Consider the following 15,417-nt stretch of genomic DNA (forward strand, 5'->3'; position numbering starts at 1 on the left):
TGTTCTATAGGATTGAGGTCAGGGCTTTTTGATGGCCACTCCAATACCTTGACTTTGTTGTCCTTAAGCATTTTGCCACAACTTTGGAGGTATGCTTGGGTCATTGTCCATTTGGAAGACCCATTTGCAACCAAGCTTTAACTTCCTGACTGATGTCTTGAGACGTTGCTTCAATATATCCACATAATTTTCCTTGCCTCATGGTTGCCATCTATTTTGTGAAGTGCACCAGTCCCTCCTGCAGCAAAGCACCCCCACAACATGATGCTGCCACCCCCGTGTTTCACGGTTGGGATGGTGTTCTTCGGCTTACAAGCCTCCCCCTTTTTCCTCCAAACATAACGATGGTCATTATGGCCAAACAGTTCTATTTTTGTTTCATCAGAACAGAGGACATTTCTCCAAAAAGTACGATCTTTGTCCCCATGTGCAGTTGCAAACCGTAGTCTGGCTTTTTTATGGTTTCTTCCTTGCTGAGCGGCCTTTCAGGTTATGTCGACATAGAACTCGTTTTACTGTGGATATAGATACTTTTGTACCCGTTTCCTCCAGCATCTTCACAAGGTCCTTTGCTGTTCTGGGATTGATTTGCACTTTTCGCACCAAAGTACGTTCATCTCTAGGAGACAGAACACATCTCCTTCCTGAGCGGTATGACGGCTGCGTGGTCCCATGGTGTTTATACTTGCGTACTATTGTTTGTACAGATGAACGTGGTACCTTCAGGCGTTTGGAAATTGCTCCCAAGGATGAACCAGACTTGTGGAGGTCTACACATTTTTTTCTGAGGTCTTGGCTGATTTATTTTGATTTTCCCATAATGTCAAGCAAAGAGGCACGGAGTTTGAAGGCAGGCCTTGAAATACATCCACAGTTACACCTCCAATTGAATCAAATGATGTCAATTAGCCTGTCAGAAGCTTCTAAAGCCATGACATCATTTTCWGAAATTTTCCAAGCTGTTTGAAGGCAGTCAACTTAGTGTATATAAACTTCTGACCCACTGGAATTGTGATACAGTGAATTATAAGAAAAAGTACTTGTGTCATGCACAAAGTAGATGTCCTAACCGACTTGCCAAAACTATAGTTTGTTAACAAGACATTTGTGGAGTGTTTGAAAAACGAGTTTTAATGACTCCAACCTAAGTGTATGTTAACTTCCGACTTCAACTGTATATGAACTATAAAGATATTGTAGCCATGTCAGTCTTTTTAGATGATACTATGGATGATGCTACGTTTTTAGCACTTGCAGGTGAATTGAATTTAGCAAATCAACCAGTTATTTTAAGTTCTTCCATGTGTCTTGTCTTCCAGCAAAGCTAACAGAACAAGCAGCCCTGTGCTTTGAAATGGCAGAAGTTTCACAATGCTGCTCACTTCCTGGACTTAGTGTCATACATTTTTAGTGCAAGAGAGGAACTAGATAGAAATTCAAAGGAACTTGAGAAAAATATCAGTGGCTGAGGATGACTAGTAAAACAAACCGCACAATGAAATGTGTGAACAGTAGGGTCTAACAGGAAAGATTGTGTGCAGAGTTTTTATTTTAGTCTGAAACGTTTTAACTAACTGGATCTGAATATAGTAAAGACTAGAGAGGGAGCTGTAACTACGTGTGGGCGAGTTTGTTGTTGCTGTTAGGATGTCTCTGCTCTTTCATTTGTTGTGGTGTTCTCTGGCAAGGTTGGGATTGGAAAGTGCGTCTACTGGTCTAGTGAGTGACAGCATCAGTCTTGGAGAATTTGAATTGAAACTAGGCAGTAGTTTTTGACTCCTAACATTTCTTGTGCTTAAAGCAATATGCTGTGTGCATGTGTTTATGAATAACTCATTAAGACATTTCCATTTTTCAATATTGTGATTTTTCTACACTAATGAAACGGCCCTTTTGCTTGGAAAGGGAATTGGGTCAATTGACAAACATTTCTTCAGTAATGTTGTAAGAATACTGTCACATTTGCAAAAAAAAATTCATTGAGATTTCCCTTTTATAGTTCATGACTTTCCAAACCTCACAGTTTACACAGGGCCACCTGTTTCCAGAGCTTGTTTGTTATATTAACGCGTGTGTGTGTATTTGGGTCCCAATGACAGGTAGTAATGTGGTGACAGGACATTCCTGAATTGAGACTGCCTCTAGGGAGCACTGAGAGTCTGTGCGGCACCGTACCAGTGAGACAGTGACTCAGTCTAGGCTGAGCTCTTGTGGTGCTTCTCCGTGGTCTGACCTCGGTTCCACAGCGTGCGCCAGTCACAGAGGAGCTCAACTCGAGATCCTGAAGAGCCTCCTGTGTTTCAGTGAGTATTGTGACAGCAGCAGGAGTAGTGCATTGAAATCAGCTCCCGCAACGGGACTCGGCGAGCTCAAACAGGACGGTAAAATCCACATAATAGTCATCTCTGAAAGCCTGCTGTCTTTAGACATCGTTCCTCTTTTAAAGTGTGCCATGAGGGCAGAATGTTTGACGCTGGTTGTCTTATTGGCGCTGGAATATTTGTGTCGGAGTGAAGCCATGTCCACCTGTAAGTCACTGGACTTGGAGCTGGTGAAGAGAAAACGCATTGAGGCCATCCGTGGACAGATACTGAGCAAGCTGCGGCTGCCCAAGGAGCCAGAGACTGATCAGGAGGGAGACACTGAGGAGGTCCCAACCTCCCTGATGTCCATCTACAACAGCACAGTGGAGATGAGTGAGGAGCAGGTGCACCCGTTCATACCGCCCACTCAGGATGCAGAAGAGGAGGCATACTTTGCAAAGGAGGTCCACAAGTTCAGCATGAAACAAAGTGAGTACACTCAGTGCACTACCCTTGCAAGGATAATGACGCTGAGCCTTTTTCTAAAATGTTTTATGAGATTAGTGGACACATTGGAAGGGATCTTAGACCGGCAGGTAGCCTAGTGGTTAGAGCGTTGGACTAGTAACTTAGGTTGCAAGATCGAATCCCCGAGCTGACAAGGTAAAAATCTGTTGTTTTGCCCCTGAACAAGGCAGGTAACCCACTGTTCCTAGGCCGTCATTGAAAATAAGAATTTGTTCTTAACTGACTTGCCTAGTTAAATAAAGGTGAAATAAAAAATTCCTCCATACAGAATCTTTCCAGATCCTTGATATCCTTCATCTGCTCTTTCGGACTGCCCTCTTCAATTCAAACCATAGGTTTTCATTGGGGTTCAAGTCCGGAGACTGAGATGGCCATTGCAAAATGTTGGTTTTGTGGTCAATTAACCATTTATTCGTGGATTTTTGATGTGTGCTTATGTTATTGTCTTGCTGGAAGATCCAATTGTGGCCAAGTGTCATCCTCTTAGCAGAGGCAACCAGGTTTTGGCTAAAATGTCATGGTACTTTGTAAAGTTCCTGATGCTGTTGACCTTAACAAAGGCCCCAGGACTAGTTGAAGCAGAATGGCCCCATAACACCATACCATTGCAAGTAACAAAATATATTTTGGTACTTGTAACAAAATATATTTCTCTGTGCAATTGTATTAGTATATTATCATTTGCAAATGTTTTGAGCATGCTATGTAGCTCGGTATTTGTATGACTTGTTGTACTATTTATTTTGCTAATCTTTATCAAGGGGGCCAATAATTCTTAACCTACCTGTATATCCATGCATGCTGCTGCTTACACAGATAATAAAGCCTGGGTAATTCCAGTCCTCGGGGGGCCTCATTGGTGTCACACTTCTTCTCCATCCCTAGCAAACACAGCTGATTTAAACTAATTGCRTTCTAAACTGAAGATCATGATTAGTTGATTATTGGAGTCAGGTGTGTTAGCTGGGACTGGGGCAAAAAGTGTGACACCAATCAGGCCCCCGAGGACTAGCGTGGCCCAGGCATGCTAGTAGCTTGTCAAGTTAAAGTGGATGTTTCCCTAGCCTTACTTTAGTCAGGTATAGGCGTGTTAAATGGTCGATGTGTGTAGGGGTATCTTCAAAGGTTGATTTTTAAGGTATAAATCTTTAAACAAGGCTGGCCGTTGTGTACAGTTATTTTAACGTTTCATCTTAAGGCATACCATTGGAGAGGCGTGCGAGATATTTGCAGACCTATGCCTATTTGGCAACGCTTTTCCCACGTCGGAGAGTATATCCGTGGACGGTTCTGATAAGGAAATTGTCGTTTGCATCGCTGGGCAGTGCCCAGGAATGAATTAAGTCCAATTGTCAGATGCTACCACCCCCATCGAAATCAAAACCAAACATGCTCAGTTCTACTTCCCGTCTGCGGCAGCAAGTTACCCAATTGCGGGTCTGATTATCTATTCTAGACAAACATGTGAAACACCAGTGTGTATGCTAAGCTAGACACAACGGGGATTCCATGTTTGGTTTTGATTTAGAGGGGGTGGGGACATTTAACAATTGGATGTCATTCTTTAAAAAAGTATAGCCAAACAGGGTCAGCAATCTCGCAAGGTGGCTCAATGTTATACAGCTAGACCAGAGTTAGACCATATTGTCACTTAGAATGTGGAGGGTGAGACCGATGGATGGGGAAAGGGAGGTTTCCTCGGACTGATTCCCGTGTGCTTATCTGAACAGCTGGCAGGGAGGAACACTTCAGGATACATTCTGTTAAATGACTCAAGTCGTGCCCTCGGAAATAAAATGGCTTCTATCCCTGTAAACCATGAAGCATCTGTCAACCGTTTCACCACACTGGATTGTGCGACGTAGGATGATGCAGAGAGGGTTAGCAGACATGCAAATGATTAAGCTAATCAAGGCTATTTCACCCATGTCATATGTTGTGAATATGATGCATTTGAAATAGTGCTGTAGTTTCTGACTGAGCAAATTTAGAAACTGCAGTTGGTGGAACATTTTTAGGATGTAAATGTGTATAATTATGTCCTTTAGATAAGGTTGTTGACTGGAAATGGGTGTTTCTTCCATTGGTTTACTGAACTGACTGCAATGGCCCTGTCTGCTGTGTTTAAAACCACGGCCTGCCTCAACCTTTTACCTCTCCCTACCAGATGTTTCCTTCCCTTTGCTGGATCCTTCCCCTTTTCTGTCTAAAGACAGTATAAATCTCTGCAGTGTAAACTTGTTGTCCAGGCAGTCACTGAGCCGGTTAGGTTTGCCCCAGAAGCTCTCAGGATCGTGACCTCTGATTAGCTCCCTTTTTTATGCTGCTGGTTTAGTGTAATGCTATGTGGTGATGCATCATGGTTTGCTCTCGAGAACCCAAGGTGGCATTCTGCTCAGAGTTCTCAGGCGTAAGTATCGCCCAGAGGCTGGGACCATGTGAACTACAATCCCCACACTCTGCTTTAATGTTTATAAACGTTAATAATCCTCACTTGCAATAAGGTTTTGGAAACATAAAGCCCTCTCTTTTCACATCACATAAAAAACAACTTCACAAATGCAAATTATACACTTACAATTATACACTGTTTTAACACAGTTGCAGCCAACAATATTTTTCAATTAAAACACTGTTTTGGCTTCCTTATTCCGTTACACACAGGTGTTCGGAGCACTCTAGATAGCTAATTAGCACAGGTGGTCGCCTCTGTCTTCTGTCTGTCTTCCGTAAACAACCGCTGTAACATGGAAATATGGCTGTTTGGGAACCCTAACCTTATAAAGGTTCCCCCTCCCCCACGCCGACAGAAGATACCTTTGTGAATAGATGCTAGAGTTAGCTAGAGGCTACAGCATGGTGTGATCTGGCCCCCAGAGCAGGCTCACTTCCTCAGCGGCCTTTCCCATGTGTAATTATTGTTATAGACTCGCAGGGGTAATTTTGGCTCCAGCGGATAGTATTTGAGGCAAAGCCAAACCTGAAACTGCATTCGCCTCTCCCTGAGAGTGTCTTTTTATATAACAGAATCTATCCACAATAGTTTTATTACCGGTACAATGCTTTGTCTATGGCCTCCTCTCTTGCACTGACTGGTCCTGTAGTAGAAATAATTAACAATCACTGACTGACTCTCCTTCTTTCCCAGGTGAGAACACCAGTAAGTACCAAATGCTCTTCAACATGTCTGAGATGCGGTCTGTATTGGGGACAGATCGACTGCTCTCTCAAGCTGAGCTCCGTCTCCTCATCAAAAATCGTGGCATGCTCGACGGCATCGAGCAGAGGCTGGAACTCTACAGAGGCATTGGAGATAAGGCACGTTACATGAAGTCCCATTTTGTCTCAAAGGAATGGGCCAATCGCTGGATCTCCTTTGATGTTACACAGACTCTGAGGGAGTGGCTGCAAGGGGCTGGTAAGTTACAATTTCCTTTAGGGTTGTAGTCATAATTGCATAACACAAACAGTATGTTGAAACACTAACAATCATATCCTGTTACAAATCTGTGTTTGATTGAAGTGGCACTACAAAGAAGGCCTTTGGAAAGCATGTGTAAGAACTTTCCAATAGACTTTTACACCTAAAACAGTAGACCTATTCCTTCAGGTAAAAAAATAAATAAATGATACACAATTTATATTTGGATTTTTACAACATTTTCCAGGAGAGGAGCAAGGATTCCAATTGAAGTTGTCTTGTGATTGTGGGAAAACAATGGAAGATTTCCTCTTTGAAATATCAGGTATTTGCAGTCTACTAGCTATATTCACTATATTGAAATCAACTCAAGCCACACACTTTCTGACAAACCTCCACTGTAAATCTCTTTACTGACAAATGTGTCAATTTTTTATACAATAGGGATGAACAAGCCAAGGGGAGATAAAGAAACTCTCTTCATGAACATGCCAAAGCCTCACATTTTACTGATGTCACTTCCTGTGGAACGCCACAGCCAGCTTAGCTCTCGGAAGAAACGACAAACTACTACTGAAGAGATCTGCTCAGAGTGAGACTATTCTTTATTCCACCGGCCCAAGAGAACATTTTATAACTATCAATTCATGTCTCTTAAATGTGTGTTAATTAAGCAATAAGGCACAAGGGGGTGTGGTATATGGCCTATATACCACGGCTAAGGGTTGTTCTTGTCTGGATACAGGCCTTAGTCATGGTATATTGGCTATGCACCACAAACCCCCGAGGTGCCTTATTGCTATTATAAACTGGTTACCAACGTAAATAGAGCAGTAAAAATAAATGTATTGTCATACCCATGGTATACGGTCTGACATACCACGGCTGTCAGCCAATCAGCATTCAGGGCTCGAACCACCCAGTTTATAATCTCTTTTAGCTGATGGATATAATGTAGGCCTACTTAGACGCCCTGTTAACGCCCTCTTTTTAAGAGATGAGGTGTATAACTCACAGGTGTGTGTGTGTACCCCCAGCAAATCGGAGAGTTGCTGTGTGCGAAAGCTTTACATTGACTTCCGTAAGGACCTGGGCTGGAAATGGATTCATGAACCCACTGGCTACTTTGCTAACTACTGCATGGGCCCATGCACCTATATATGGAACACAGAGAACAAGTACTCCCAGGTAATGTTACCAATCATGTACTTGTAAGCCTCCCTATTGTTTACTGTCTCTAAAGGATCTGTACAGTAATGCCACTATATAGCCACGGGGTGAGATTGAGACCACATACAGAACGAGATGGTCTGTAACTGTTCAATGAGATATCTAGTAACCTTTTGTTTACTTAACCACAGGTACTGGCTCTGTATAAGCACCACAATCCTGGAGCCTCTGCCCAACCTTGCTGTGTTCCACAGGTCTTGGAGCCCCTGCCCATTCTCTACTATGTGGGTAGACAACACAAGGTCTGTGAATACTGTATTGTTAACTCAAACTCTCATAACATCCTCACTGAATTGAAATGATAGTCAAGGAAGCTGCTGGGTTAAAATGTTTCTGAACAATGTCTCCACTGAAGGTACTCTTCCTTTTCTTTTCTTTTCTTGCACAGGTGGAGCAGTTGTCCAATATGATTGTTAAGTCCTGCAAGTGTAGCTAGAATTACATATATCCATTTTCTTATTCATCATATTTCCATGTACTCATGGAGTCCTAGCGAAAATCTGGATGTAGTCCAGACATCATTTCCGAATGTTAATAATATTATTTGACATATTTCCCAGCCGAGGATTTCCCTATTCAATGATTAGTGGATGTTTTTTTTWATTTTTTATATATAGTGGTTTATGGAGTTTTTTAATAGTTATTTAGATTTGCCAATGTCCTGGGTGTGTCAATAGACTTGTCTTATTGTCATTGTGTTTCAGTATTTACAGTGTATTCACAAAGTATTCAGACCCCTTCTTTTTTCCCACATTTTGTTACGTTACAGCCTTATTCTGAAATGGATTAAATAAAATAAAAATCCTCATCAATCTACACACAATACCAGTAAAAAAGACGCCTTGTTCCCCCTCCTCTCCTCTCTACCTAACTTCCCCTTCACAGTCCCTTCAGTTTCCCTTCAGTCCTGTTAGTTTGGCTGCTCAGCCCACCTAAGTTATCCCTCACCCATCATAGCCCTGCCATTCCCAACCAATCAGAGTGCTTGGAAAGGGGCATCAGGACACTGCACCCACCCACTCAGGTCAGAGCATTATTGTTGTCTGAATGGAGAAGACGCATGTGTCTGAGGACTTTTTATTGTCGACAGTAACACGAATGTCTGACTGTTGTGTGCGTCGAAATAACCACAACAATAAGAATCCAAGTCATTCGGATGACCAAAATCATAGAAACACCTACAATGGAAATATCTGTGTGTGTGTGGTGGTGACTATCAAGAGKACAGTGATGGGCCTCAACATCATGTTCTAACCAGACAGCACTATAGTGGGCAGAACCAAACCAATCAGTTATAAGTATATAGCGGGTGAGGGAATTCAGAGCCGACCGCTTAGACAGGTGAGGGCATACCAGCCAACCGTTTTTACGTGGTTCTTCTAGMCGGATTTAGTGACCAACTTWTTTTTTTACCTGTCCCTCATTTGTCCAGATTAGTTTTTACAATACCACATAATGACAAAGCGAAAACCCGTGATTGTGTCGATGCACAGATCTGGGGAAGGGTACCAAAACATTTCTGCAGCATTGAATGTCCCCAAGAACACAGYGGCCTCCATCATTCCTAAGTGGAAGACGTTTGGAACCACCAAGACTATTCCTAGAGCTGGCCGCCCGGCCAAACTGAGCAATCGGGGGAGAAGGGCCTTGGTCAGGGTGGTGACCAATAATCTGATGGTGTCTCTGACAGAGCTCCAGTTCCTCTATGGAGATGGGAGAACCTTCCAGAATGACAACCATCTCTGCAGCACTCTACCAATCAGGCCTTTATGGTAGTGGCCAGATGGAAGCCACTCCTCAGTAAAAGGCACATGACAGCCCTCTTGGAGTTTGCCAAAAGGCATCTAAAGGACTCTCAGAACATGAGAAACAAGATTCTCTGATGAAACCAAGATWGAACTCTTTGGCCTGAATGCGAAGCGTCACGTCTGGAGGAAACCTGGCACCATCCCTACGGTGAAGCATGGTGGTGGCAGCATAATTCTGTGGGGATGTTTTTCAGCGGCAGGGAGTGGGAGACTAGTCAGGATCGAGGGAAAGATGAACRGAGCAATGTACAGCGAGATCCTTGATGAAAACCTGCTCCAGAGCACTCAGGACCTCAGACTGGGGTGAAGGTTCACCTTCCAACAGRACAACGACCCAAAGCACACAGCCAAGACAATGCAGGAGTGACTTCGGGATAAGTCTCTGAATGTTCTTGAGTTGCCCAGCCAGAGCCCGAACATGAACCAGATCGGACATCTCTTGAGAGACCTGAAAATAGCTGTGCAGCGATGCTCCCCATCCAACCTGACAGAGCTTGAGAGGATCTGCAGAGAATGGGAGAAACTCCCCAAATACAGGTGTGCTAAGCTTGTAGCGTCATACCCAAGAAGAATCAAGGCTGTAGTCGCTGCCAAAGGTKCTTCAATAAAGTACTGAGTAAAGGGTCTGAATACTTATGTAAATTTAATATTTGTATTTTTTATAAACTAGCAAAAAAAATCWAAATGTATTTTTGCTTTGTCATTATGGGGTATTGTGTGTAGATTGATGAGGAAAMATTTATTTAATCAATTTTAGAATAAGGTTGTAACATAACAAAATGTGGAAAAGTCAAGCGGTCTGAATACTTTCCAAATGCACTGTATGCTCCCTGGGGCACTTCCTCAGGAAGTATAGAGGAAGGAGACGGGATTAGTTTGGGTCTGTTACTCAAAATACTGAATGTACAATAGCATGAACTCCCTCTTATAAGTTGCCGTTCATCTTTTAAAGAAACGCATCTTCATCACACCCCTCATCAAGTCTCAAGAAGATAATTGAATAAAAATTTAAAAACAAATTATGATTAAGCCTACTCGACCAACAGTTTACATAATTTGTAGATACTGTGTGTCTTTAACTATAAATATGTTAACAGGCTGCTTGACTGACACTCTGTTGGTATGTCAGGTCGACGTGATAGTGCTGGTTGGCTCTCACTCAAGGTTAAGTTCATGTGAGAGTCTTTGTGCTTGCAGACACCTGCGGCCCACTTTTCACGTTTTCCCTCTCCGCAGTGCATTCCATCTGGTGGAAATACAGTACCACTCCCTCAGTGGGAGGCAGTCAGAAGGTGATTAGCACAATACAAGTGAATAAGGGGGAGGCAGATAAAGTAGCTTGAATGAAAGGGTTCTCATCTTCAGGGGTGAACACATGGCAAATGTGAACACATGGCAAATAACGAGACACCCAGGTGTCCACAACATGTTAAATTAGTCTAAAGTTAATCTACTAGTAAAATGTATTTTGAAGCATGGCTGACTTTTGAGACAATATTATTTTAGGCTTTCTAGGCCCGTGTCTGATTGGTCTTTAGTGCCCTCTAGGGGCTTGGCTCAATAAACAAAGTTACAGTATTGAACAAGGTTTCCCAGTAAATCACTGTCTCAGACATTTTATATATATAATCTTTTTAATATATATATAATCTTTTTAATAATTTAAGCAGGGAAGTCCCATTGAGTTCAATATCTCTTTTTCAAGGGAGCCCTGCATGACAAGACCAAGCAAATTACACAATACAAGTTACAATCAAGGCAGGAGCATATGAAACACACAATGAAAAAAAAACTAACAACACAATCATAAAAAAAACATCTACATTCCTCAGCGAAAAGGTCCTCTACCAACTCTCTGAACTGCCCAAAAGGCACTAATGCATCCAACTGTAAGGTATTCTGTAGATTGTTACATAAGTGAGGTGCGAAGAAACTAAAAGCTGTTTTACCTAAATCTGTAGTGACAGAAGGAATTTCAAAGTTCGCCAGCCCTGKGACCTGGTATGCTATCTCGTACATCTAAAGGTTAGTAATGGCAATAGGTAATGCGGGAGTTTTTGCAAAACAGAATGGCACATTTTTTTACCTATGCGACGTCAAAGAGGGCCWGTCTMCTTTCTGATAGAGAATGCAGTGATAAGTGCAAAATCTGTCACCTGTGGAAGAAATGCAGTGTGCTGTGGTAAATGGCATCTAACAGCTGTAATGAAGTGGCAGCTGCCTTCATGAAGATCCCGCCCCCCCTCCTATACACKTTGCCATGTCTAATGTGTGTTCATGTAATATTTGAGTGACCAAAAAATTACAACAATATCTATGGGCTGAAAAACCTAAATAAAAAAAACATTAGCTGACATGGGCTAGTTGATCTGGACATTTCTGACAAGTTATAAATAGCTCTAAGGTATGCAATGACTGACATGACAAGAGGAACTGATGATTCACTACCTAATTTCGAAAATGAACCTGAGTTCCTCTAAAAATATATATTTTTTATTATTATATATTTTTTTTTCTGAGATAAGGTAAACTTCCTGCTGTCTCCCATCTACCATTCCTGAACGGTCTTGTCCCACACCAACTGTCCATGTGGCTCCTTGGCCCACTCAGAAAGAAGTGCCTGAGTGGGCACTTCCCTGGCAGACCCAGCCAGGGCAGCGGGCATTCCATCAGCTGCCCAGTTCTTAGCCTGAATCCTGGACAGCACAGTCACTCCAATCTATAAAGAGGTCAACAAAACTATATGATACATATTTCTAMATGGCTAAATCTGCCATTTCCCCTTTCCCCTTGACAGTTGTGTGGACAGACAGTAGCCTATCTTTGTTGTGCTATAGGCTGTATTTGGCCTGGGCCTGATGGTTCCCCCTGCTGAGAGGCAATAACGAACACCCCTATCAGCAAGCATAGAGGGGGAAGGTAGGGGCTCAATGTCAATTAGCATCACCTTCACCAGTGTTGGGGCCATTACTCAAAAAAGTATATATTACCTACTACGACTTTCTTTTTTCAACAGTAACAAATTACTTTACTTATTACTCCCTGGGAAAAGTAATTAGWTACACTCTATATTACTTTTTGCATTCTCACTCAATTTAAACAATGTCAATGTTATGTTACTTAGGCCTGCACACCACTCGATAATGGCAGTATTTCCTCTACTACATACCCAGCTACAAGCATGTTCAGCTCTCCCTGGGTTACAGCCTGTCCTMCTGAATGATTAAAATCMAGCCTTRGTTGTTTGGAGGAGGTAGGCCTACAGTCATCTTCAGCAGCAGTGGTCAGGCCTCGGGGGTCTTTCGCTACRAGTTTTGTCATGGCGTGATGCTTTTSCAGGTGCTTCAAGAGGTTGGAAGTTGTGTTTCTTGCAGTGGAGAGGTGTTTCYCTCCTGGGCACAGTTTACACTTTTTACAGTTMTATTCTTGACATTTTGTCCTTCTACCAAATCAAAGTACTGGGAGTACTGGGAGTACTTCCACACTGAGAAAYTATTTCAAATCGTCTCTCATTGATTCAGGCAGGTGGGTGTCCACCCCAAAGTGCCGCATGTAATTTTTGATTTATTTCAGCTTTATTTAACCAGGTAGGCCAGTTGAGAATAAGTTCTCATTTACAACTGCGACCTGGTCAAGATAAAGCAAAGCAAAGCAGTGCAACAAAAACAACAACAYAGATTTACACAAAAAAACGTACAGTCAATAACACAATAAAARAATCTATGTACAGTGTGTRCAAATGTAGAAGAGTAGGGAGGTTAGGCAATGAATAGGCCATGKAGGCGAAATAATGACAATTTAGCATTAACACTGGAGTGATAGATGTGCAGATGATGATGTGCAAGTTACTGGGGTGCAAAAGAGCAAGAGGATAWATAACAATATGGGGATGAGGTAGTTGGGTGTGCTATTTGCAGATTGGCTGTGTACAGGTACAGTGATCTGTAAGCTGCTCTGACAGCTGATGCTTAAAGTTCGAGAGGGAGATATAAGACTCCAGCTTCAGTGATTTTTGCAATTCGTTCCAGTCATTGGCAGCAGAGAACTGGAAGGAAAGGCGGCCAAAGGAAGTGTTGGCTTTGGGGATAACCAGTGAAATATACCTGCTGGAGCGTGTGTTACGGGTGGGTGTTGCTATGGTGACCAGTGAGCTGAGATAAGGTGGGGATTTACCTAGCAAAGACTTATAGATGACCTGGAGCCAGTGGGTTTGGCGATGAATATGTAGTGAGGGCCAGCCAACGAGAGCATACAGGTCACAGTGGTGGGTAGTATATTGGGCTTTGGTGACAAAACGGATGGCACTGTGAGACTACATCCAGTTTGCTGAGTAGAGTGTTGGAGGCTATTTTGTAAATGACATCGCCTAAGTCAAGGATCGGTAGGATAGTCAGTTTTACGAGGGTATGTTTGGCAGCATGAGTAAAGGAGGCTTTGTTGCGAAATAGGAAGCCGATTCTAGATTTAATTTTGGATTGGAGATGCTTAATGTGAGTCTGGAAGGAGAGTTTACAGTCTTGCCAGACACCTAGGTATTTGTAGTTGTCAATATATTCTAAGTCAGAAGCGTCGAGAGTAGTGATGATAGTCGGGCGGGCGCGGGCAATAATCGGKTGAAGAGCATGGATTTAGTTTTACTAGCATTTAAAAGCAGTTGTAGGCCACGGAAGTAGTGTTGTATGGCATTGAAGCTCGTTTGGAGGTTTGYTAACACAGTGTCCAAAGAAGGGCCAGATGTATACAGAATGGGGTCGTCTGCGTAGAGGTGGATCAGAAAATCACCAGCAGCATATATACATATTGATATATACAGATAAAAGAGTTGGCCTGAGAATTGAACCCTGTGGCACCCCCATAGAGACTTCCAGAGGTCCGGACAACAGGCCCTCCGATTTGACACACTGAATTTGATCTGAGAAGTAGTTGGTGAACCAGGCGAGGCAGTCATTTGAGAAGCCAAGGCTTTTGAGTCTGCCGATAAGAATGCRGTGATTGACAGAGTCGAAAGCCTTGGCCAGGTCGATGAAGACGGCTGCACAGTACTGTCTTTTATCGATGGCGGTTATGATATGATTTAGGACCTTGAGCGTGGCTGAGGTGCACCCATGACCAGCTCGGAAACCAGATTGCATAGTGGAGAAGGTACGGTGGGTTTCGAAATGGTCGGTGATCTGTTTGTTAACTTGGCTTTAGAAGATTTTAGAAAGGCAGGGCAGGATGGATATAGGTCTATAACAGTTTGGGTCTAGAGTGTCTTCCCCTTTGAAGAGGTGGATGACCACGGCAGCTTTCCAATCTTTGAAGATCTCAGAGGATCCGAAAGAGAGGTTGAACAGGCTAGTAATAGGGGTTTCAACAGTTTTGTCAGATAATTTTAGAAAGAAAGGGTCCAGATTGTCTAGCCCGGCTGATTTGTGGGGTCCAGATTTTGCAGCTCTTTCAGAACATCAGCTGACTGGATTTGGGAGAAGGAGAAATGGGGAAGGCTTGGGCGAGTTCCTGCAGGGGGTACTGAGCTGTTGACCGGGGTAGGGGTAGCCAGGTGGAAAGCTTGGCCAGCCGTAGAAAAATGCTTATTGAAATGATCGATTATCATAGATTTATCGGTGGTGATAGTGCTTCCGAGCCTCAGTGCAGTGGGCAGCTGGGAGGAGGTGCTCTTATTCTCCATGGACTTTACAGTGTCCCAAAACCTTTTGGAGTTTGTGCTACAGGATGCACATTTCTGTTTGAAWWAGCTCGCCTTAGCTTTCCTAACTGACTGAGTATATTGGTTCCTGACTTACCTGAAAAGTTGCATATCGTGGGGGCTATTCGATGCTAATGCAGAATGCCACAGGATGTTTTTGTGCTGGTCAAGGGCAGTCAAGTCTGGGGTGAACCAAGGGCTATATCTGTTTTTAGTTCTACATTTTTTGAAYGGGGCAAGCTTATTTATGATGGTGAGAAAAGCACTTTTAAAGAGCAACCAGGCATCCTCTACTGACGGGATGAGGTCAATAGGATACCCGGGCAAGGTCGATTAGAAAGGCCTGCTCGCTGAAGTGTTGTAGGGAGCTTTTGACAATGATGAGGGGTGGTCGTTTGACTGCGGATCCATTACGCACGCAGGCAATGAGGCAGTGAT

The 15,417-nt window shown here is 43.0% G+C and overlaps 1 protein-coding gene across 1 annotated transcript; it reads left to right on the forward strand.

Annotated features, from left to right (window-relative positions):
• Positions 1–219: 219 nt before the first annotated feature.
• On the forward strand, positions 220–11,653 carry LOC111950026 (transforming growth factor beta-1 proprotein-like). The gene is made up of 8 exons (XM_023967358.2): positions 220–1,719; positions 2,100–2,792; positions 5,980–6,249; positions 6,500–6,577; positions 6,697–6,844; positions 7,290–7,440; positions 7,614–7,724; positions 7,871–11,653. Exons 2-8 carry the CDS (start codon positions 2,453–2,455, stop codon positions 7,916–7,918), a joined length of 1,146 nt encoding a protein of 381 aa, XP_023823126.1. The 5' UTR covers positions 220–1,719; positions 2,100–2,452; the 3' UTR covers positions 7,919–11,653.
• Positions 11,654–15,417: the final 3,764 nt, after the last annotated feature.

This window comes from Salvelinus sp. IW2-2015, linkage group LG23 (genome assembly GCF_002910315.2).
Source record: "Salvelinus sp. IW2-2015 linkage group LG23, ASM291031v2, whole genome shotgun sequence".
NCBI classification, from domain to species: Eukaryota; Metazoa; Chordata; class Actinopteri; order Salmoniformes; family Salmonidae; genus Salvelinus; species Salvelinus sp. IW2-2015.

Excerpts from the sequence above, each read along its gene's own strand:
- LOC111950026 (XM_023967358.2), top strand. The coding sequence starts at position 2,453 with ATGAGGGCAGAATGTTTGACGCTGGTTGTCTTATTGGCGCTGGAATAT. Across the intron at positions 2,793-5,979 it reads CAAGTTCAGCATGAAACAAA|GTGAGAACACCAGTAAGTAC; the intron begins GTGAGTACACTC and ends CTTCTTTCCCAG. Across the intron at positions 6,845-7,289 it reads ACTGAAGAGATCTGCTCAGA|CAAATCGGAGAGTTGCTGTG; the intron begins GTGAGACTATTC and ends GTGTACCCCCAG.